General features: G+C 41.8%; 1 protein-coding gene across 5 annotated transcripts in view; it reads left to right on the forward strand.

Moving 5' to 3' along the window:
- LOC122560254 (3'-5' RNA helicase YTHDC2) overlaps window positions 1–25,341 on the forward strand; it is a 143,966-nt gene that overhangs the window by 6,941 nt on the left and 111,684 nt on the right. For all 5 annotated transcript variants that reach the window (XM_043710759.1, XM_043710748.1, XM_043710768.1 and 2 more), the window contains exons 3-7: window positions 2,460–2,550; window positions 5,497–5,693; window positions 6,932–7,134; window positions 8,412–8,578; window positions 8,660–8,762. In XM_043710759.1, the coding sequence (XP_043566694.1) occupies window positions 2,460–2,550; window positions 5,497–5,693; window positions 6,932–7,134; window positions 8,412–8,578; window positions 8,660–8,762 (761 nt within the window). The remainder of the gene's footprint in view (window positions 1–2,459; window positions 2,551–5,496; window positions 5,694–6,931; window positions 7,135–8,411; window positions 8,579–8,659; window positions 8,763–25,341) is intronic.

Below are 25,341 nucleotides of genomic sequence, written 5' to 3' on the forward strand. Positions count from 1 at the left end.
TCTCTCTTTTTCTTTGTTAGATTTCCTGACTTCCTTTGTCAGCCATGGCTGTCTAATCCCTCCCCGGATAATCTTTCTCTTCTTGGGGATGAACCTCTGTACAGTGTCCTCAATTTTACCCACAAACTCCTGCCATTTTTGCACTACTGTCTTCCCTGCTAGGCTCTGCTTCCAGTCTATTTTTGTCAGTTCCTCTCTCATGCCCTCATCATTACCTTTATTTAACTGTAACACCATTACATCCAATTTTGCCTTCTCTCTTTCAAACTGCTGACTGAACTCTATCATATTATGATCGCTGCTTCCTCAGTGTTCCCTTACTTTAAGATTTTTTATAAAGTCTGGTTCATTATATTTATTCATGATATCTATTTATCTTGATCAATATTACTGATCTAGACTTGAGTGCATAGGCCAAGTCTAATATGGAACTTGAAGAAGAGCCTCAGGACCACAGAGAGAGCTTATGATGTCAGAGATTGAGCATAAATAGCATGTAATGAGAGGAGTTAGAGCAGACCATTTGTTGACTTTGGATTAGTGGTGCTGGAAGAGCACAGCAGTTCAGGCAGCATCCAAGGAGCTTCGAAATCGACATCGACGTTTTGGGCAAAAGCAAGGGCTTTTGCCCGAAACATCGATTTCGAAGCTCCTTGGATGCTGCCTGAACTGCTGTGCTCTTCCAGCACCACTAATCCAGAATCTGGTTTCCAGCATCTGCAGTCATTGTTTTTACCACATTTGTTGACTTTGCTGACTGATTAAGAATAAACATTGAACCCAAACTCATGGTGTGGCCTCAAACCACATGATTAAAAAGTGGTGGCAACAATGTGAAACACTGACTAGAAACTCCACAGCAGGGAAAATCCAAGAATTAGACTTAAGATATATAAAGAGAAAAGAAGAGTTTAAAATTTTTTTTAAAAAGCAATTGTTGGTACAGCTTTAAGATCATATAGCAGCCAGAAAATCCACAGCTGAACAGCTGCTGTGAAGGAAAAATCTCTGGACAAAAAACTCTTTCGGATCAACCACCAGAATGCTGTAGGTCTCTAAACGTCTCCAGGTGGTAAGAGAGTTATCTTGTAGAGAAAGGTGTGACTGATGGCCACATATCTAGTTTAAAAGAATTGGAAATGATCTTTTTGAAACATACAAAATCTTGAGAGGGCTTGATATGGTGGATACCTGAAGGGATGTTTCATTTTGTGGGAGAGACTAGAAATAGAGGATGCATTTTAAAAATAAGTGGTCTTCCATTTAAAACTGACATGAGAATTTTTTTGAGGGTTGTTTTTCTTTTGAATTCTCTTCTCCCAGAGTGGTGGAGACAGAGTCATTAACTATTTTTAAGGAGGTAGGTAGATTCCTGCTTCGCAAGGGACTCTAAGGTTTTTGGAATTAGATAGTATTGAGTGCACATCTAGATCAGGCACAATCTTACTGAATGATAAAGCAAATTTTGAGTGGTGTAGTGCCTGATTCATGATTCTAATCTCCGATTCAAATGTGGAAAAAAAAATCATTCGAAATCTTCCATATAAATCATCTGCATTCACAGTTGGAAGTAATGAGATGGGATTTTCTACAGGATAGTATTGATAAGGAACAGGTTGACTGCTAATGTTCTTGACTAGAGAATGAAACATGAAAGAAAAAACTAAGAGGTGAAGGAATTTTGTGGTGTACATTGATGGGGAAAATGATACTTGGGTTGTAATCCTATTTAATAGTCACAGTCTCGTGGCTCAAAATTCCAACAACAGTTCACCTTCTGACTCTTGATATGTTTACTAACTTGGAAATCTTTTGCCAATAGATGCTGTATGTATGGAGTCTATTATTATTGTATAATAAACTTTACATTTAAGGATGGACTGTGGCTTTGTAAAAAGGCAGAATGTATTAATAGAAATGATTGAGGAAGGAATGTTTCACTATTACAGAGTCATGGAGATATACAGCACAGAAACAGACCTTTTAGTCCAACTTGTCCATGCTGGCCAGATATCCTATATAAATCTAATCCTATTTGCCAGCATTTGACCCATAGCCATTCCTATTTGTATTTTAAAAGTTGCAATTGTACTAGCCTCCACCACTTCCTCTGGCAGCTCTTTCCATACACGCACCTCCCTTTTTTTTTAAAATCTTTTCCCCTCTCACCTTTAAACTTATGCCCTCCCAGGTTTGGATTTCCCCCACCCTGGGAAAATACCTTGGCTATTTACTCTTCCCATGCCCCTTATGATTTTTATAAACCTCTATAAGGTTTCCCCTCAGCTTCCAATGCTCCAAGGAAAATAGCCCCAGAAAAATTGAAATTTGAAGTTTTAACACTATGCAATAATCTGTCTTGCTATGATTGATGCTCCAAAAGATTTTTAAACTGTGAAAACTAGATAAAATATTTCATATGTCGTTTGCTTTATCCTCAACTAATTTCTTTCTTCTAGAAATGGAATTTCCATCTTCCTTGACAAGTACAGAAAGGGCATTTATTCATCGTCTTGCCCAGTCCCTTGGCCTGATTTCTAAAAGCAAAGGGTGAGTTACATAGACTTAAGATGTGTTTGTGTAGGGATGTGCCATGCCAAAGCTCTAGTTTTACAGAAAACGTGGTACGGAATGAATGTGCTTTGCTTGGGTTACAACACTGCATCAATGAGATGTTACATATTCATATTACATCTCTTTTAATATATTCGCATTCAGAGTTCTGTATTTAACAATGTTATTTTTTTTCAATCTACTTTACAACAGATATAGCAATAGATTAATTACTGTTAAGATACTGTGCTGTATGTTCAACATGGAAAATTGTTGCAAATTAATCACTTCATCAGGCTGATTAAAGTCCCCAAGATGAACTTAAACAAGCAACTCATTTACTACATGAAAATCAAAAAAATCAACAAGATTTTCAATTTCAAGGGGACAAAAGAAAGCTAGCTTTTTCACTTGCATTTTAAATAGCTGGATGAGAATCAAATGGGTGTTGAAGAATAAGGGCCTGTTCATATGTGTTAGCATCTCATTACCTAATCTCAACTCAATATACCCAGGAAGAGGCCATGTGTAACATTGAGAGTGCTAAACCATGAGCCAAGACTGGTGCAGCAAGATAGATCAAGTGAGTGTGAGCTAATGTGAGAAGATTGTGGCATTCACTCCTTGTGGAGTGCAGAAGGTCACTCATTAATTGCAGCATTGCTGCATGTTCCTCTAAACTGTGGACATCACACTTAGCTAGTGAGTACTTCAGACCAGGCTGGCAGCATTTGAAATGGTGTATGGCTGAGGTTTAAATGTGGCTGTGATGTGAACTCTATAAGGCTCCTGGTGACTGTCTCCATTGCTGCTGAGCATGACAGCAACACTGCAGAGTTAAAGTGAATAATTAGAGTTGAGTAGCTGAGAATTGAGAGAGAAAGCTTACTATGGTTCTCAATGGGAAAGCTTCCTTGAAGCTCCCAAAATTGACACTTGATGAACATGTAGAAAAATGCAACACTGTCTTACTGCTATTGTTTACCTTTTATCAGAATTATCTTTAAGCATGGAATCAGCATTCATGTTTACACAGGTGATATTGCAACTTGACTTCACTGTCATCATTTTGAGATCCAAGACAGCGTACTTTCCAGCTACTTATCTAACATCAAATTGTGGATGGACCAGAGTTTGCTATCTTGATGACTAGAATTTAAGTAATTGCATGAAAATCCTCATTATTGCCCTGTATCCAACTTTGTTCTCAGACCAGACCTGATGGTGTGCAACGTTATAGCACTTTTGACAATTAACTGAGCTTCAAACCCCACATTCTCCCTAATGTGGTTCAATTTCCTTTATATCACCTGCTTCCATCCCTATCTGCTATTGCTGCCACACAACTACGACCACAAGCATTCACATCAAACTCTGCTGTTATATTGATCATTTCACCAGCATCCCTCAAGCTTCATTGCTCATCACATCCAGTATCAAGTCCAGCTCATCCTATTTTCTTTTGTTGCCACTGAGTTCCAGCCCTGTACCTGTCGAATAGTTGTCTGGTGTTTTGTTTTTGTTTATAAATCTTTCCATGGCTTTGCCACAGTCTTAACACTCACTCTTTTACTGGTTAACTGCTGTACCAAGTTTTACTGGGCCAAACTCTCAATGGTAATGATGGCCGAAGTTTGTTATTGTGACTGTGGTTTGGCAATATTTTAGTAAACACCATTATTTATATAAACTCTTTACAATTGTTATGTTTGAAATCTCTATTTGTGTTTAATTCTTTTTCTAAGTGAGCATTTTTTTTCTTTGCTTTTCCCACCCACATACCTCTCCAATCAATGTACTAAGTTTTAGAGTCACTTGCTATGAAAGTGCTGTTGAATATTGGGGTCCCATGCAAACTGAATTTTCCTATTACTTTGTAGCATGAGATTTTATTTAAAGCTATTGCAATGATAATTAACTTACCAAATTTTAGCATTTGTAAACAAAGGGAAAAATTACGAAAGACAAGTTACAATGTCTATACAGCTAGCATCAACAATTTATCTGTTGCCAAACACAACCTATTGTCAGTATGTTGTTTTCAAAAATAAGCATTTCTTCTTAGAATGCTAAACTAAGCCTTAGAGCAGGTCTGCAGAGGAACAATGATCATGGAATATTCTGAGGGCCTGTGCCTATTTATCCTTTTCGCCAGAACACTGGTTCCAGATCGGTTCAGGTGGAGACTGTCCCATCAGTACAGATCTCTCCTGTTCCAAAACTGATGCCAATGCCTGATGAAATGGAACCCCTCTTTCCTACACCACTCCCTTAGCCATGTGTTTACTTCTCTAATTTTCTTATCGCTAAGCCAATTTGTACCTGGCTTGGGTAGCAAATCCGGAGATTATAACCCTTGAGGACCTGATCCTTAATTTTGCTCCTAGTACTTGATAGTCCCCAAACAGTTGCATCTTGCTAGCCTAGGTCAGGTTGCTGCCCCTACCCCTTCAATGAAACATTCCACACTGACAGCCCATATCTCCTCCAGTATCAATGAACCATCCACAGTTGTTCTGGCTGTATACCTTCTTTATCTAATTAACTCATATATCATATCTAAACTACTGTTTCTTAAACTCAATAAACTATCAGAAGATTACTTGGTTTGGAGGTGCTGGTGATGGACTGGGGTATACAAAGTTAAAAATCACACAACACCAGGTTATAGTCCACTAGGTTTATTTGGAAGCACTAGCTTTCGGAGTGCTGCTCCTTCATCAGGAGGTTGTGTATTGTCGCCTACTTCTATTAAATAAGTGATCTCGAGCCCCTGAAATCAACATACTTATTGGTGTCTTTGTAATGAATATTTTTATCAAATTATCCACTCAAATAGTGGAATAGACACTGTCTGAAATTAAGAAAAAAACAATATGGTGTTTAAGTGATTTGAAGTGCAGGACAATTTGGCAATATTACAACACTACCTTTTATTTTCAGAAAAGGAGCACACAGATTTCTTACGGTAAAGAAAAAAGATGGCTCTGAGATGGCTCAGGCTGTCATGACCTGTACTCTAACTCACAGTATGAAGCATGCCATTCGCAATTTAATTCAGAGGTTTCCTGTCACTAATAAAGAGCGCACAGATCTTTTGCCCAAAACTGAACGTGGGAATGCATTAACTGTTGAAGCAGGTATGTGTTACTATTTTAAAAAACTGAAAACTGTGAATGCAGTAAATCGGAAACAAAAACAGAAGTTGCTGGAAAGGTTTAGCAGATCTGGCAGCATCTGTGAAAAGAAATCAGAGTTAACGTTTCGGGTCCAGTGATCTTTTGTCAGTTCTGAGGAAGGGTCACTGGATCCAAAATGTTAACTCTGATTTCTTTTCACAAATGCTGTGAGATCTGCTGAGTCTTTCCAGTAACTTCTGTTTTTGTTTCTGTATTACTACTTAGTTTGGAGGGAGGCAATATACCTATTTGACAGGCATTTTCAAAATTCTTGAAAATATTCAAATTAAGTTGGTCAGCTCTTCAGAGACGTACACTAGCAGGTGGACATGGGGTTGTCTCAGGGCTGGCATTCTGAAGTTATTGGATTTAAAAATGCATCAATGTTACTTAAATTTCTAATTACCATTATTTAAAATCATGGGTTCTTGCTGTTTAAAATTTTTCTTGATTGGAAAAGCATGATCTAAAGCTGTAAGTTAAGACATATTTCTGTTTTTAAAAATGTACATTTGATATTTTGTTTATTTTTAGAAATTTAATTACAATCCACTCAAAGCTGTCCTTAGCTTTTGAAACATTACACACTATTTAGGCAAAGTATTTTTAAAGTGTTGTATGGGTTTTGGAAGACCGTCAAAATTTATTTTGTCAGTTGGAATTAAATTTATGGCATTTATAGATTTGAAAATTTTTAAATAAAATTTTAATATTAACGATAACTTTTCATAATGGCAACAGTTCAACTACTGTTGTATTTGCTTGCCAACGAATACTAGTCATTGGGCATTAGCTCACCAAAGGCTGAGGACAAGCATGTGTAGAAGCCTTGACATTATGTGCAATCAACATCAATCTCTGTTGGTCATCCAGAAATTAAAAAAATAAACAACAGCATAATCCCATATATTCTGGAAATTTGAAATAAAAACTGGAAATACCCAGCAGTTCTGGCAGGATGTGTGGAGAGACAAGCAGGTAGTTAACTCTTGTTTCTGTCTGCACAAATTCTGCCAGACCTGCTGAGTATTTCTAGCATTTGTTTTGTTTTCTGACTTAACCTAAACACTAATTTTATTTTGCGCAAGTCTGTCACTTTTTGTGAGATACATTGTAATTATCTTGATTGTGCTGTTTTTTAGTTATCATGTTGATTTTCAAACTGTGCTTCAGTTGGTACCATGTTTTTGCCCTCCTAGAAAACAACAGAGAGATGAATAAGACCAGTGGTAGACTCAATAATGGTATTCCTCAAGTACCACCAAAACGTGGAGATTCTGAATTGGATGCCTTTCGGCAGTCGCTTCCAGTTTTTGAAAAGCGGGATGAAATAGTGAAAATCATAAAAGAGAACAGAGTGATTTTAATAGTTGGAGAAACAGGATCTGGAAAAACCACGCAGGTGTGTCCCTTTAATTTGTAGCTACTTGTCCCAGCATGAAGGTTAAATCTATCCCTTGATCACGGTAAATAAAGAACATAGGCCAAGGAAGGTTGTGCCATTTTGGGAAGGGGTTTCAAGGGTAGCTTTGAAATCCATGCTGTGAAAAAGTTAGGCAGACACCTTCTGAGCTGGTGCAGCTGATGCCCATATGGCACCATCTGAAGAGAGTAGCCCTCACTTTCTTGCAGTTTTAAAACTTATATTTTAAAAGAAAAGACTGCCCACTATGCCTGCTTGTTCTCACTAACTATAATACTGTTGGGCAGGGTATTATTGGGATCAGTTGAGCTTTAAATCAGGTCAGTTAACCCTTAATTATTCATTTACATATGGTGTGTTGGCTGCTGCTTTAAGTATTCAGCCAGTCTCTGTTATGGGGTGAGTTTCGTGGTAGATGTGAACAACATTGGCTTGAGGGACCTCCTTATTTTATATGCTGTCCTGCTGAAAACATATCCAGCAGGGTAAGTAATAAAACCTGAAAGAACTGTGGATGTTGTAACTCGGAAACAAAAACAGAAATTGCTGGAAAAAGCTCAGCAGATGTGATCGCATCTGTGGAGAGAAATCGAAGTTAATGTTTCAGGGTGTACAATATCCAGTTCTTGATTTAAGAACAGCATGTAGATTTGACTTTGCTGGTAATGTGTTTACTCCTATTCATAGCTAGTTCTTATTTCCAATTAGATCAGTATCGGTTGATTTTATTGTTTAAAACAAAAGGTTTAGCAGTTGGTATTTGGGGCAGCACGATGGCACAGTGGATAGCACTGCAGCCTCACAATGCCTTGGGCGACTGTCTGTGTGGAGTTTGCACATTCTCCTCGTGTTTGCGTGGGTTTCCTCCGGGTGCTCCAGTTTCCTCCCACAGTCCAAAGATGTGCAGGTCAGGTGAATTGGCCATGTTAAATTGCCCATAGTGTTAGATACATTAGTCAGAGGGAAATGGGTCTGGGTGGGTTACTCTTCGGAGGGTCGGTGTGGACTGGTTGGGCTGAAGGGCCTGTTTCCACACTGTAGGGAACCTAATCTAATCTTAATGTGTTTGTTTTAATGTTAGTTTGGAACTTTTAGCTTCTTGGAAAACATACAAAGTGAAACTCATGATCACCCAATATAAAGTCAAGGACATGATATTTTTAAAATTTCCAACTACTTTACAGTAGTGCTATTAATTTATTGGGTCTTTGCTTAATTATGAGACTGTGTTCACACTTCATTGCATTATTTTTCAGATTCCCCAGTTCCTTCTCGATGACTGTTACAAGTATGGAATACCCTGTCGTATATTCTGTACCCAGCCTAGGCGACTTGCAGCTATTGCTGTAGCAGAAAGGGTCGCTGCAGAGCGGGGTGAGAAGATTGGGCAGACTATTGGTTATCAGATTCGACTGGAGAGCAGGTATAATGAAAGAAGCTGCTAAGCATAAAAGTGCTTCTGGCATTTCAGTTTTCTAAATCAAACTTGTTTTATTTGTTTTAGGGTTTCCCCAAAGACACTGTTAACATTTTGTACTAATGGAGTACTACTTCGAACACTAATGGCAGGAGATGGCACCTTAGCAGCTGTTACACATGTGATAGTAGTAAGTTTTTCAGAATGATTTCTGTATTTGTTTTAGCAGTTTGGGGAGGAATTTGTGATTGTAATCTGGTTTCAGAAGCTCCAAAACATATTTCAGGCCTGCAAGTGAGGCATTGACAGAGTATTCTGCACCACTGGCAAGGGATGACTTCATAAGTGGCACTTATAGCAGACTTCCCTTTCCAAAATTGGCTTGTTGAGACATCAGAAGTAGTGCAGTTGATGGTCTTGCTTAAGTTCAGAAGTTGCATTCTCATAATCTCTTGTAGGTAGAGATGCTAATCCATATTTTTTCCTAACTGAACAGAACATAACATAAATGGAAGCAAAAATTCTACACCTCAAAAAAAAAGCGATTTAGTATTAATTTTGGTTGTGGACTCCTCTTCTGAAATAGAGGACATCCTTTTGAAGGACTGATTCTCTTGATGAAGAAAGGGTAAAGCATTTTATTGGTGGAGTGGAGGCATGGAAATATGGCAGACCTGTGGTCATCAGCTTTTCCCTCATGCTTAAACAAAAATCTTAGATGAAGGAAAAAAGACTGATTTAGAACTTACAAGTTGGCCTTTGGGCCATTTGAGCATTTGCCATTTAAGAAGATCTGGCTGATCTGGTTGGGATCTCAACTTCCTAATTCTTGACTATCTATCTAACTCAGTCTTAATAAATTCAATAACCTAAATTCCACTTTTTTTGGAGATGAGAATTCCATAGATGAATGTCCCTCTGAATTAAATCTTCCTCCATGTCTCAGACTTAAAAACGACACCTTTTATTCTTAAACTGTGCCCCAAGTTCTAGTCTCCCCTACAAGGGGAAACGTCCTTGAATAATCTACGTGGTTAAGTCACCCATGGATCTTGTATTATTCAATAAGATCACCTCTAGTTTGTCTAAATTCCAATTGCTAAAGATACAACTTGTTCAACTTTTCCTTCGACATTAAGTCCTTCATTCCAGCAATGCATTGTTTGAACAGTTTGTCAATTGCTTCTAACAGTTATACTCTTTATCAAACAAGGAGACCAGAATTGTACACCGTACTCCAGAAAAGGTCTCATAAAAATCTTAGGTCGGGTTATACTGCCAAATTCCATTTCCCTTGCAATAAACACTAAAATTAATTTTCCTTCCTAATCACTTGCTGACTTCCAAACTAACTTTTTTTTAACTTGTGTACCAGGTCATCCTGATCCTGCTTTACTTCTGTTCTGCAAAATCTTTCAATTTAAATAATATACTGGTTGTTTGCTTTTTTTGCTGAAGCATTTTTCATTTTTGCTGCCACTTCTTTGAATTGAGTGGCTTTGCTGGGCATTTCATAGAGCAGTTAAGGGACAATCTCAATGTTGTGGGTCTGGAATCACATGTAGGTCAGACCAAATGAGGACTAAGTTCACATTTTCTAATGTTATGCTTCCATCTTCCAGGTTTTTGTCCACTCACATAACCCTATCTATGTTCCTTTGCTGACAATACCTCTTCTTGATAACTTAATTTCTTATCTAATTGGGGTTATAGACAAATTTTTGTTACCAGCACACAAATCATTGATTGTAAATAGTTGAGTTGCGGCACTGATTCCTGTGTAATTTCTCCCAATAGTTCCAGCTTGTCAATCTGAAAAATATTCTTTCATCCCTGATTTATCTCTTTTCGTTAGCACCAAGGGATTGGTTAGTTAATATGTCATCTCTTGAGCTAAGAACTAATTTTTATGTATTCACGTGTAATGTGGCACTTTATCAGATGTCTTTTAGAAATCCAATTACACCACACCACCTACAGGTTCCTTTATGGGATGTGGACCAGCATTTATTGTCTGTCCCTAGTTGCTCGTGAGAAGGTGGTGAGCTGCTGCCTTGAACTGCTGCCTTGAACTGCTGCACGTTGATACATAATGCCACTGGGGAGGGAATTCTAAGATTTGACACAGCAACAGTTAAGGAACTGTGGTATATTTCCAAGTCTTGGAGGGGCACTTGAAGGTGATTGTGTTCCCATATATCTGCTGCCCTTGTCCTTCTAGATGGAAATAGTTATGGTTTGAAAGGTGCTGTGTAAGGATCTTTGGTGAACTTCTGCAGTGCGTTTTGCAGATAGTACATACTGCTGCTACTGAGCATCAGTAGTAGGGGGTGTGGTTGCTTGTGGATGTAGTGTCAGTCAAGCAGATTGCTTTATCCTGGATAGCGTCATGCTTCTGGAGTGTAATTAGAGCTGTACGCATCCAGGCAAGTCGGGAGTATTCCACCACACTCCCTATTTGTGCCTTGTATATCATGGACAGGCTCTGGGGAGTCAGGAGGTGAGTTACTTGCTGCAGTATACCTAGCCTTTTATCTGCTCGTGTTTTACCACTGTGTTTATGCGATGAGTCTAGTTGAGTTTCTGCTCAATGATAACCTCCTGGATGTTGGTAGGGGAGAATTCAGTGATGGTAACGCCATTGAATGTCAAGAGGCGGTGGTTAGATTGTCTCTTGTTGCTGATGGTCATAGCCTGGCATTTGTGTGGCACAAATATTACTTGCCACTTGTTCAACTCTTGTTGCATTTGAGCAAGGACTGCTTCAGTATCTGAGGAGTCATGAATGCTGCTAAACATTGTGCAATCATTGGTGAACATCCCACCTCTGATCTTATGGTGGGGGAGGGAAGGTCATTGAGCAGCTGAAGATGGTTGGGCATTTGGACACTGCACTGAGGAACTTCTGCAGAGATGTCTTGGAGCTAAGATGACTGATCTCCAACAACCACATCCATCTTCCTATGTGTCAGGTATGATTCCAACTACAGAGTGTTTGCTCCCTGATACCAGTTGTTTCCAGTTTTGCTAGGGCTATTTGATGCCAGATTTGGTCAAATACAACCTTGATGTCAAGGGCTGTCACTCACTTCAGCTCTAGAATTCAGCTTTTTTTTTCCATGTTTGAACCAAGTCTGTAAGGATGACAGGCTGAAGAGCTGAAAGGCCTTGACGGAACCCGCACTGGGCATCATTGAGCAGGTTATTGCTGACATCACTGATGATATCTTCCATCACTTCACTTTACTGATGGTTGAGAGTAAACTGATGGGGTGCTAATTGGCTGAATTGGATTTGTTCTGCTTTTTATGTACAGAACATACCTGGGCAATTTTTTACATTATCAAATAGATGCCAGTGTTCTAACTACTGGAAGAACTTGGCTAGGTCTGGAGCACAAGTCTTTAATGCTATTGCTGAAATGTTGCCATGGCCCATAGTCTTTGCAATATCCAGCGTCTCCAACCATTTTTTGATCTCACGTGGAGTGAATTGAATTGGCTGAAGACTGTTATCTTAAATGCTGGGGATCATTGGATCATCCACTTGGCATTTCTGGCTGAAGATTGCTGTGAGCGCTTTAGCCTTCTCTTTTGCACTGATATGATCATTGAGGATGGAGATATTTGTGGAGCAGCCTCCCCCAGTGAGTTGTTCAATTGTCTACCACCATTCACAACTGGACGTGACAGGACTGCAGAGCTTGGATCTGATCCAAGGTTGATTGCAGGATCACTTAGCTCTATCACTGTCTGCTTATGCTGTTTAGTATGCAAGTAATCCTGTTTGGTAGCTACATTGGGTTGGCACCTTATTTTCAGGTATGCCTTGTGCTGCTTCTGGCATGCCCTCCTGCACTCTCCATTGAGCTAGGCTTGATCCCTTGGCTTGTTGGTTGTGGTTGAGTGGGGTATATGCTGACCATGAGGGTACACATTGTGCTTGAGTACAATTCTGCTGTTGATAGCCCACAGCGCCTCATAAATGCCCTCATAAAGGCAGGACTTTGTCTCCACAAGGACTGTGTGGTGGTCGCTCTTACTGATACAAACATGGACAGATGCATCTACAGCTAGCAGGTTAGTAAGGATGTTGGTTCCCTCACCATCTGCTGAAGATCCAGTTTAGCAGCTATAACCTTTCAGACCCAACCAGCTCTATTGGTCATACTGCTATCGAGTGACTGTTGGTGATTGAAATTCCTAATCCAGAGTACATTTCCTGCCCTTTCAACATTCAGTGCTGCCTCTAAGTGTTACTCAACATGGAGGAGTACCGATTCATCAGCTGAGGGAGGATGGTACAGGGTAATGAGCAGAGGTTTTCTTGCAGGGCTGTTTCTGCCATTCTTTTTGGTACCTAGGGCATGCCAGGTGATGGATCCAGTTTAATTTCTTTGAGACTTTGCAGCAACTGGTACAATTGAATGACTTGCTAGGCCATTTGAGAGACAGCCTCATTATTGTAAGTCTAGAGTCCCATGTAGGCCAGGCCAAGTGAGGATGGCAGATTTCCTTCCCGAATAATATTTAATGAACCAGAGAGGTTTTTCTTAGTGGTTTCATGATCATCAGTAGGTTCTTAATTCCAGATTTTGTTTTCTTGAATTCAGATTCCATCTACCATGGCAGGATTTGAACCTGGGACCAGGGCATTAGCTGACCTTCTGGATTAATAGTGTAGCGATAATACTGGGTCAGTGCCTCCCCATCCTTTATCCACCTTGTCTGTTGCTGTGTCAAAGAAACTAAATTAGTTCAACACTGATTTCTCACACGTCTGCTCTGTTTGATCCTGTTATTATTTTCAAGGTACTGTTCTATAACCTCATTGACAATAGATTCTCATCATTTCTTTGACAGATGTTAGGCTAACTTGCCTAAAGTTTACTGCTTTTTGAAATGTGTTTATCAGAGCGTAAACCATGGTGAAGTGGTGAAGCTGAGTAAAAAGGTTGGAATCTTTGTAGAGTTTTGTGGGACCATGTTAGTGATTCCACTACCAATGCATATCTCATTCCTATTCTTACTCCATTTCCTTCATTTTTACTGAGTCCTGTGAAGCGGCTTTATTATCTTTTACGTGCTAATTGGATCAAAGGTTTATGACAAAAGTATATAACTCTCATTTTTATTTTCAAATATTGGTAGACTGAATATGCATTTCCATCACTTGTTTGATTTTCTGATTCCTTGTCTTTCTCTGTTTTGAACTAAGTGACAATATAATTACAATAAATATTTAGCACTTCCGTTACAAAAAACAGAAATTGCTGAAGTTACTCTCCAGGTCTGGCAGCATTTATGGAGAGAAAGCAGAGTCAACGTTTTGGGTGCAGCTATGTCCTTCAGAAGAAGGGTGACTGGACTTGAACATTAACTCTGCTTTCTGTTCACAGATGCTGCCAGACTTGCTGAGTTTCTCTGCACTTCCTGGTTTTGTTTCTGATTTCCAGCATCTAAAGTTCCTTGCTTTTTTTTTTAGCAATGCAGTTAATTTTCTTGAATAAGGAATTCCTTGCAAGAAAATCTGGTGGTGTGTTTCAATGGTTTAAGTTTGCATAGTTGACTTAGAGTCAAACTAATCATGTTAAAAGGATGCCAAAGAATGATCATGGAGGGAAAAGTCACAGAAACTCAGAAACTGTTTTCATATCCCTTTTGGGTAAATTACACATGAGCATTGTTATGGAAGTGGTTCGCTGAGGAATTATGCTTTTTTGGGGAGGAAAGGGGAAGAAGAGAAGTAATTCTGTGGAGGAGACTGAAATAATTCCACAGAGGCCAGTATCCTGTAACCAAGCCATCCTTTATTTATACATGGAAAGTCCTTGACACTGATCCAGCTTGTCTGAGACTCCTGTTCTTTTTTTCCTTTTTTATCTTTTTCCCCCTCACTACCACCAGACAGCGGTAGTGCTTATTTTTCCCCAGAACCCATGTCGTGTGTGCGCAGCTGGAGATTCGTGTAATTTTTTAAAACTTTTTTTTTAAAAGAGCAGAGTCCTTCACTCGCACTGATCCAGCTCCCTCAGAGCCAGCTCTGAGTAAACAGAACCTTGGACACTCCTGTTTATTTTTTTTTCTTTGTGTGTGCAGCTATGAGATACTGTGAAAGACACCAGGCGTACAAATCTTTATTCAATTTCCACCACCAGGAAGAAAGGAAACACCCAAGTGGCCAGTGACCAGCAGTGCCCTTCTCAGAGGACATTGCTGTGTGATCAAAACAGTGAAGGGGAGGACAGGGATTAAATCAAAATAGAATTGGATGGGGAAATAATACACTTCATTCCCAGCGGCACCTACCTCTCCCTGAACAGCTGGAGGGTGTTGGTGGATACTCTGTGATCCTTCTCTAGAGACACCCGGGCTCGGACGTAACCACAGAAAAGGGGAAGAGACTCATGTTCTTTTTTTCAATTTTTTAGGAGCACACTGACTGTGGTCCAGACAGCACAGAGTCAGTTCCCTGACACAAATTGAGAGGAGACTCATGTTCTTTTTTTGTTCCCTTTTATTTTATTAAACAGTTACAAAACAGTTTTCAAAAAACACAGTTACAACTGTATACAAATAAACAGTAATTTTACAAGGAAAGGAGCAGCAAAGCCATGCTCCAAACTCTACCGTCCAACCAGTTTACAGGGAAGTGAGGACAAACTTCAAATCCCAGTTTCAAACATTACAAGATAGCAACAATGACATTTGTACATAAAAAGACAATCCAGTAACATAACTAAGTGCATACAATACAGACCCAGCAAGCCCTCGTCCCTCCCACCTTCCGGCCACTCTAAGACAGCCCACCCCTACGCATCTTCCAGCTCTCGGTCCACCCCATGCCCCTTCCAGCTCTTGGTCCACCCTGACACACCTTTCGACCACCTCTAGAACAACCTGCCCCAGTACCCGCCCGGGGTGACAATGGTCAGGACGGCCTGCCCACCTTCTGGCTTCACTAACCGCTCTCTGCACCTTTCGACCACCTCTAGGACAGCCAGCCCCAGTACCCGCTCGGGGTGAGAGCACTGAGGACGGCCTACCCATCTTCTGGCTCTCTGTCTGCCCCTACATACTGTTGGGCTCTCACCCACTCCGATGTGCCATCTGGCCCATGGACTGCCCTGATGCACCTTCCGGCCACCTCTAGGACAAGCCCGTCTCCTTCCCCCAGGGACGACAGTATGCAGGGCAGCCTTCCGGATCTCAGCCTGACCCTACGCACCTTCTGGCTCTCAGCTGCTCTGACACACCTTCCGACCACCTCTAGGACAGCCCGTCCCGATCACCCCTTCTCGGGACAACAGCGCTCAGAATGGCCTACCCACCATCTGGCTCTCGGGGTGACTGGCATCAGGGTGGCCTACCCACCCTCCAGCTTTCGGGACAGCCTACCAACCTTCAGGTTCACAGGATGGCCTACCCACCCTCCGGCTCTCTGGGTAACAGCTTTCAGGACAACCCATGAGCCTCCCAGCTCACAGTAAGGCCTGCCAGACCCAGGGACACACAAGACAGTGTAGGTGATAACTCTACCATACTTCTTGTTGGGTTAATTGTGAACAAACAGTCCTTTCTGGCACACACACAGTCTAAATAGAGTCTGTAAAAAATAGAGTCCACTTCAGTTTTCGACGTGCGTTGTTAGAAGTGGAGTCCACTGCTAAAAACAGGGTCCATAACCAAGGGCAGAGTCCACTCCCAAAGGCAGCAAATGCACACCCCACAGCACACAGGTGTTCAGTCTCCATGGAGTCCTGGCACCTCCATTGGAGAGCCAGGGCCACTCACAGGAACACAGTACATTTTAAAGATGCAGTTAACTCTCAGGGGTTTTGGTCCTCTCCTGAAGGCAAGGTTTTCTCCAAAACTCCAGGATACAGCAAGTGCTCACCTCCCAGCATGCACACAAGTGTTCCATCTTCAGAGGCCCAGTCCCAGGGCTAGGCCTCCCCACAGAAACAGTTCCTCTGGTAAAATGTATGTCTTCCACAATGGCCCAGTCCAAACACCAAAGCAAAAGTGAAGACACATACAAAAAGCAAAGAAAACTAGAGTCCAAGGGCTAAGCCCTACCAAAGAATTAACATTGTCCTTTTCTCAAAAGTGAGAAAAGAGTAACACAGGCTGTAACCAGCCAGTGAAACAACAATTCCCTAATGAGAACCAAGTCACACCTGAAACACATTATGTGCATCAGGAGTTTAGAAATCAGTCCTCATTAAAGAAATACCAGTTAACAAATTGGCTAAATAATTCAGCCAGTTCAGGAATCCGGTTTCCACCCCAAAAAGAGAAGCAGAAATCAACTGCAACAGTTACACACTGACTGTGGTCCAGCCAGCATAGAGTCAATTCCCTGACACAAATGGAGAGGAGACTCATGTTCCTTTTTTGTTATTTTGTTTTATTTTTGTTTCTTTTTCTCCCCTTTTTTACCCCCACACTACCGCCTAACTGCGGTAGTGCTTATTTTCCCCCAGCACCCATGGTGTGTGTGTGCAGGTGTGAGACACAGTGAGAGACACAAGGTGCATGAAATTTTATTCAGTTTCCACCACCAGGAAGAAAGGAAACACCCGAGTGGCCAGTGACAAGCGTGAAGGGGAGGGCAGGGGTTAAATCAAAATAGAGTTGGAGGGGGAGAGAATCATGTTCTCTTCATTTTTTTTCTTTTTTTCACACACTGATCCAGCTCCCTCAGAGGCAGCTCTGAGTGAACAGAACCCCCGAGATTCCTGTTTTTTCTCCCTCTTTTAACCCCCACACTACCGCCTAACTGCGGTAGTGCTTATTTTTTCCCCCAGCACCCATGTTATGTGTGTGCAGGTTTGAGACACAAGGTGTATGAATTTTTATTCAGTTTCCACCACCAGGAAGAAAGGAAACACCCGAGTGGCCAGTGACAAGCAGTGCCCTTCACATCAAAGAGCAATGCTGTGTGATCAAACAGTGAAGGGGAGGGCAGGGATTAAATCAAAATAGAGAGGCACCCACCTCTCCCTGAACAACTCCAGGGTGTTGAGACTAATGTTCTTTTTTTTTCCTTTTTTCTTTTTTTCTTCTTAAACCCCCACACTACCACTTGAGTGTCATAGTGCTTATTTTTTCCCCAGCACCCATGGTGTGTGTGTGCAGGTGAGAGACACGTGCACGAATCTTTATTCAATTTCCACCACCAGGAAGATAGAAAAACACCGGGTGGCCAGTGACAAGCAGTGCCCTTAATCTCCCGTTTATTTTTTTTTTCTTTTAGTGCCCTTCACATACTACCCTCTTTTTTTTTTCAAGCAGTGCCCTTCTCTCCGTTTATTTTTTTTTTAAACCCCTCCACACTACCGCCCAACTGCGGTAGTGCTTATTTTTTCCCCCAGCACCCATGTTGTGTGTGTGCAGGTGTGAGACACAGTGAGAGACACAATTTGTCTGAATCTTTATTCAATTTCCACCACCAGGAAGATAGGAAAACACCCGAGTGGCCAGTGACAAGCAGTGCCCTTCGCATCAAAGGGCAATGCTGAGACTCATGTTCTTTTTTTTTTCTTTTGGCAGGGACTAAATCAAAATAGAGTTGGAGGGGGAAATAATACACTCCGCTCTCCTGAATCTCCTGTTTATTTTTTTTCTTTTTTTTTATTATTTAACTACCACCTAAGTGCGGTAGTGCTTATTTTTTCCCCAGCACCCATGGTGTGTGTGTATACGTGTGAGACACAGTGAAAGACACAAAGTGCACGAATCTTTATTCAATTTCCACAACCAGGAAGATAGGAAAACACCCGAGTGGCCAGTGACAAGCAGTGCCCTTTACATCGAAGGGCAATGCTGTGTGATCAAAACAGTGGAGAGACTCATGTTCTTGTCTGTCAACCAGTGCTCCTTGATTGGACCAGGTTAACAGCTGCAATCAGGGAATTCATACTCTATAAAGTCCACCTGGCTGACCTTGTTAGAATCACTGCATCCTTGTTCTAAGTCCGAGGACATGGGCTAGTTCTTTATCTTGTAGCTCATCCTGGGGCATTATAGCATCTGGTTCAATTCCTCCAACTGCCTCGGATACGTGCAGCGTGTAATGCGCAGTAGTTCACCTCTCGTGCCTGGACAATCTTGGAAGAAATTTATTCTGTTCATCAGGTGGTCAGGTAGCAACATCTGCCGTGTCCATATGATTCCACTGTCTCTTCAGCGCTTGACAGGGGGAGAACCCATGAGTTCCGCCAGCCTTTCCAACTGTTCTGAGGAGTGGGGCTCATTTTGATCCTGCCCTGTCTGTAGCTTTGTGGTCCATGTGCTCGTTCAGGACTATTGCACTTACCCCAACTTGATACGTCACTGGACCCAACCTCATGTAGACCATGCCTCTTACCATGGAGGCCATTCCTGTGGTTCTTACACTAACATTCACCCCCTATAGTGAACTGTCATTTTCGCTTAGCAGAGTCTTATGTCTGGCTTTGGAATTCCTGATGCTGTTCTCTATCCACAAAGGTCCATGAGGATCTGATTTAACCTGGTGGGAGGGTCTTCTCCCCAACTCTGCAGGTGCTATCCCTATAGTTGCATGAGTGGTGGTCCTAAAATGAAATAGGAACCAGGGCAGTTTGGTATCTAATGAAGTTGTAGGCTGTTTCTTTAAGCCTACCTTCAAACTTTGGACTGCTCCTTCCGCCAGACCATTAGGTGATGGATGGAGTGGAGCTGTGTTCAAATGTCAAATGCCATTTCACTTTTGGAAATACTCCACCTCCCTGCTGGCACACCTTGGCCACACACTCTGGTATCTGTGTACTTTAGAAGATAGTTGCAATAATCGCCCCTGTGTTTAATGAATGAATTCTCTGTCCAGCCACTTTGAATGGGCATCCACAATGACTAAGAACATTGAGCCCATGAAAAGACTTGTATAGTCGATGTGTAACTGAGTCCAGGGCTTACCCATCTGTTTTAACAAATGTGGGGAGGTGCTGGCAGTAACCTTGTCATTGTTAGTAGTCTGGGCACTGCCCACTGACATGGTTATTTCTGCATCCAAACCTAGCCACCAGACATAACTTCTTGCCCCTATCTTCATTTTGGAATCCCTGGTGGAGTTCCACCGGTAGCTTGTGGCGGACCTTTAATCGGGAAAATCACTCTTGTTCCCCATAATAATATGCTATGATCTAGTTCTCTGGGTCTTTGGTTTCCCATATCACCATCTGCTGTTTCAGTTTTGCCAACACCAAATCTTTGTGTCCACAGTCTGATATTATCAGCTGTGACCGGAAGTGTATCCAGAAAATTTAAAACCATTATAGACTTTTCCAGTCATGATACCACCAGCAGTATATCTGTCAGCGGGAGGTGGCTCAATGCATCTGCATTCGCTACTTGGCCTCCCAGAGCGTGGTCCAATTTGTAACTGTACACACTGAATTCAGCGTGAAACTGTGGATGGCACTGCCTTGTCCTCTTGAAGTGGATCTAGTAGGGGTTTGTTTACAAAATTGTCTGTAAAGGTTTGGTGGAATGTCCTGACTCCAAAATATGCCAAACCTTCTTTCTGTATCTGGGTGTATATGCTATGCATTAGCCACAGTCCTCGATGCATATGCTACTGGGCATTGCTCTCCTTTGGCCACCTGTGAGCCAATGCTACTCTGATGTTATACTGGAAAGCATTGCATTTCTGTACCAGATCCCACTTGGGATCATGGTGTGCCAACACCTTAGAGGATGGTAGCTGTTTCTTCACTTCCCTGAAAGCTGTGGCTTGGCTACGTTACCACTTCCAAGACCGATCCTTTTTTAGGGATTGATACAAGGATGTCAGGGTGGAAGCCATATCATGTTTGAACTTTCCATAATAATTCACTAGCCCAAGGAAAGACCTCTAGTACAAACATGGGAGCCGAGAGACCTTTGATTGCCCTCACTTTATCTTCCAACAGTATAACTCAGTCTTGTTGAGTTTGTAGGCCAAGATCCCTTGGGCTGTCTGGAACATCTTTTTCCCTTCTAAGGCATACGATTGCCTGGGGGGGAAAATCTAAGGATTATGACCAAGTTCTCTAAATGCTCCTTTATTGCTCTTTCCTATTAGCACATCATCTAGAGAAATGGCGACCGGGGTAGGCTTTGTAAAATGTTCCTCATCGTCTGCTGAAAAATTGCACAGGTTGATGATACTCTAAGTGGCAGTATATTGAGACAAACCCTCTGGGTATTAATTGTAGTATACATTCTAACCACAGTTGCAAATACAATTGGCTCATGTCCAACTTCGTGAAGGGCAGTACCCCCCGCGACCACCACCATCCCGCCAGCTTTGTGTATAAATCCTCTGAGAGCAGGATTTTGTATTTATCCAGCTATGTAAAGTGGGGTTTCCATTTAAAATCCTCAAAAAAAGCCAAGTGACTGTCATCACAATCTAGTATGACCGATGCTGCCCATTCCACATTTGATGATGTGTTCACTTCCAGCCTTCTGATTTCTGCATGTCCTTTGTCCGTACAGCAAATGGCACTGGTCAAGCCTTGTATGGAATTGTTCCTGGTCAATATGCAAGGTGGCCTTGGCTCCTTTGATAGCCACCTGACACCTGGAGGATGAATGCCTCACTTCTGCCTTGAGACCCTCCAATCACATGACATCATTGCATTAACGTCGATTTCACCGTTTTCCTCATCACTCCTCCTCCCACCTCATCCTAGATCTAACTCTACACTGCCCTCTTGAACTGTCCTACTTGTACATCTTAGAGTAGTCATAGAGATGTGCAGCATGGAAACAGACCCTTTGGTCCAACCCATCCATGCCCACCAGATATCCCAATCCAATCTCATCTCACCTGCCAGCACCTGGCTCATTTCCCTCCAAACCCTTCCTATTCATATATGTATCCAAATGCCTTTTAAATGTTACAATTGTACCAGCCTCCACCACATCCTCTGGCAGGTCATTCCATACATGTACCACCCTCTGTCTGGAAAAAGTTGCCCCTTAGGTCTCTTTTATATCTTTCCCCTCCTCAGCCTAAACCTATGCCCTCTAGTTCTGGACTCCTCGGCCCCAGGGAAAAGACTTTGTCTATTTATTCTGTCCATGCCCCTCATAATTTTGTAAACCTTTATAAGGTAACCTCTTTGCCTCTGACGCTCCAGGGAAAACAGCCCCAGCCTGTTCAGCCTTTCCCTATAGCTCAAATCCTCCAACCATGGCAACATCCTTGTAAATCTTTTCTGAACCCTTTCAAGATTCACAACTACTTTCTAATAGAAAGGAGACCAGAATTGCACACAATATTCCAACAGTGACCTAACCAATGTCCTGTACAGTCGCAACATAACCTCTCAATACTCTGACCAATAAAAGAAAGCATACCAAATGGCGCCTTCACTATCCTATCTACCTGTGACTCCACTTTCAAGGAGATGTGAACCTGTACTCCAAGTTCTCTTTGTTCAGCAACACTCCTTAGGACCTTACCATTAAGTGTATAAGTTCTGCTAAGATTTGCTTTCCCAAAATACAACACCTCTCATTTATCTGAATTAAACTCCACCTGCCACTTCTCAGCCTGTTGGCCCATCTGGTCAAGATCCTGTTGTAATCTGAGTTGACCACCTTTGCTGTCCACTACACCTCCAATTTTGGTGTCATCTGCAAACTTACTAACTGTACCTCTAATGCTTGCATCCAAATCAGTTATGTAAATGACAAAAAGTAGACGACCCTGCACCGAGCCTTGTGGCACTCCACTGGTCACAGACCTCCAGTCTGAACGACAACCCTCCACCACCACCCTCTGTCTTCTACCTTTGAGCCAGTTCTGTATCCAAATGGCTAATTCTCCCTGAATTCCATGAGATCTAACCTTGCTAATCAGTCTCCCATGGGGAACCTTATTGAACGCCTTACTGAAGTCCATATAGATCACATCTACCGCTCTGCCCTCATCAATCCTCTTTGTTATTTCTTCAAAAAACTCAATCAAGTTTGTGAGACATGATTTCCCATGCACAAAGCCATGTTGACTATCCCTAATCAGTCCTTGCGTTTCCAAATACATGTACATCCTGTCCCTCAGGATTCCATCTAACAACTTGCCCACCACCGACTTGAGGCTCACCGGTCTATAATTCCCTGATTTGTCCTTACCACCCTTCTTAAATAGTGGCACCACGTTAGCCAACCTCCAGTCTTCCGGCACATCACCTGTGACTATCGATGATACAAATATCTCAGCAAGAGGCCCAGCAATCAGTTCTCTAGCTTCCCACAGAGTTCTCGGGTACACCTGATCAGGTCCTGGGGATTTATCCACCTTTACCCATTTCAAGACATCCAGCACTTCCTCCTCTGTAATATGGACATTTTTGCAAGGTGTCACCATTTATTTACCTACATTCAATATCTTCCATATCCTTGTCTACAGTAAATACTGATGCAAAATATTCATTTAGTATCTCCCCCATCTTCTGCGGCTCCACACAATAGCCACCTTGCTGATCTTTGAGGGGTGAGAATGTGTTGCTGGAAAAGCGCAGCAGGTCAGGCAGCATCCAAGGAGCAGGAGAATCGACGCTTCGGGCCGAAGCCCTTCTTCAGGAATGAGGAAAGTGTGCCCAGCAGGCTAAGATAAAAGGTAGGGAGGAGGGACCTATTCTCTCCGTAGTTATCCTTTTGCTCTTAATGTATTTGTAAAAACCCTTTGCATTCTCCTAAATTCTATTTGCCAAAGCTATCTCATGTCCCCTTTTTGCCCTCCTGATTTCCCTCTTAAGTATACTCCTACTGCCTTTATACTCTTCTAAGGATTCACTCAATCTATCCCGTCTGTACCTTACATATGCTTCCTTCAATTTCTTAAGCAAACCCTCAATTTCTTTAGTCATCCAGCATTCCCTATACCTACCAGCCTTTCCTTTCACCCTCACTGGAATATACTTTCTCTGGATTCTCGTTATCTCGTTTCTGAAGTCTTCCCATTTTGCAGCCATCCCTTTACCTGTGAACATCTGCCCCCAATCAGCTTTCGAAAGTTCTTGCCTAATACTGTCAAAATTGGCCTTTCTCCAATTTAGAACTTCAACTTTTAGATGTACTCTATCCTTTTCCATCACTATTTTAAATCTAATAGAATTATGGTCGCTGGCCCCAAAGTGCTCCCCCAATGACACCTCAGTCACCTGCCCTCCCTTTCCCAAGAATAGGTCAAGTTTTGCACCTTCTCTAGTAGGTACATCCACAAGAAGGGCTTATGCCCGAAACGTCGATTCTCCTGTTCCCTGGATGCTGCCTGACCTGCGCTTTTCCAGCAACACATTTTCAGCCAACATCCACATACTGAATCAGAAAACTTTCTTGCACACACTTAACAAACTCCTTTCCATCTAAACCCTTAACACTCCATTTGGAAAGTTAAAATCCCCTACCATAACCACTCTATTATTCTTACAGATAGCTGAGATCTCCTTACAAGTTTGTTTCTCAATTTCCCTCTGACTATAAGAGGGTCTATAATGCAAACCCAATAAGGTGATCATCCCTTTCTTATTTCTCAGTTCCACCCAAATAACTTCCCTGGATGTATCTCCATGAATATCTTCCCTCAGCACAGATGTAATGCTATCCCTTATCAAAAACCCCACTCCCCCTCCTCTCTCACCTCCCTTTCTATCCTTCCTGTAGCATTTGTATCCTGGAACATTAAGCTGCCAGTCCTGTTCATCCCTAAGCCATGTTTCTGTAATTGCTATGATATCCCAGTCCCATGTTCCTAACCATGCCCTGAGTTCATCTGCATTCCCTGTAAAGTCCCTTGCATTGAAATAAATGCAGTTTAATTTATTAGTCCTACGTTGTCCCTGACTGTTGACTCTCTTCTGTTCTCAATCATTCCTGGTGAAGGACTTGTGCCCGAAACATCGATTCTCCTGCTCCTCGGATGCTGTTTGACCTGCTGTGCTTTTCCAGCACCACACTCTTGACTTCTGTTGTATTTGCACTGTCTCTTCTTTGAAACCTCCATAATCAGGTTTTTCTGCTTCAGACAGCATTATTAGTTTCTTTTTTAGTGAAAGTATTTCAAATTTAAATTGTGATCCTTTTCAGTGATGATCTGGCATTGAATTGAGAAAATGCCTTTTTCTTGTAGTAAGTGCACCTTACAATAGGGAGTCATAGTTATACAGCATGGAAACAGACCCTTCAGTCTAACTCGTCCATGCCGATTAAGTTTCCCAAGTAAACTAGTCCCACTTGGCTGCATTTGTCCCATACCCCTCTAAACGTTTCCTATTCATTACCTACTGAAATGTCTTTTAAATGTTGTAACTGTACCTGCATCCACCAGTTCTTTGGCAGTTCATTCCACAAACAAACCACCTTCCATGTGGAAAAGGTTGCCCCTCATGTCCCTTTTAAATCTTTCTTTTCTCTCACCTTAGAAATGTGTCTCCTAGTTTTGAACTCACCAACTCTAGGGAAATGTCCTTGGTTATTCACCTTATCTATGCCCCACATGATTTTATAATCCTCAATAATGTCACCCCTCAACCTCCTGTGATTCATTGATGAAAGTCCCAACCTATCCTGAAAAACTCTAAAGTTTTGGTAGGCTGCATACTTAATCCCTTCAGTTTCCTCTGGTCTGACAGAGTGTCTCTTTTTGTAATTATTTACTGCTTGAGATGTTGTGAGAGAACAAAGAATAATCGAAAAAAAGGATAACCATACTTCACAACCCGGGAATCTGGAACAAATTAGTATCAAGGTTTG

This window comes from Chiloscyllium plagiosum, chromosome 2 (assembly GCF_004010195.1).
Source record: "Chiloscyllium plagiosum isolate BGI_BamShark_2017 chromosome 2, ASM401019v2, whole genome shotgun sequence".
Taxonomy (NCBI): domain Eukaryota; kingdom Metazoa; phylum Chordata; class Chondrichthyes; order Orectolobiformes; family Hemiscylliidae; genus Chiloscyllium; species Chiloscyllium plagiosum.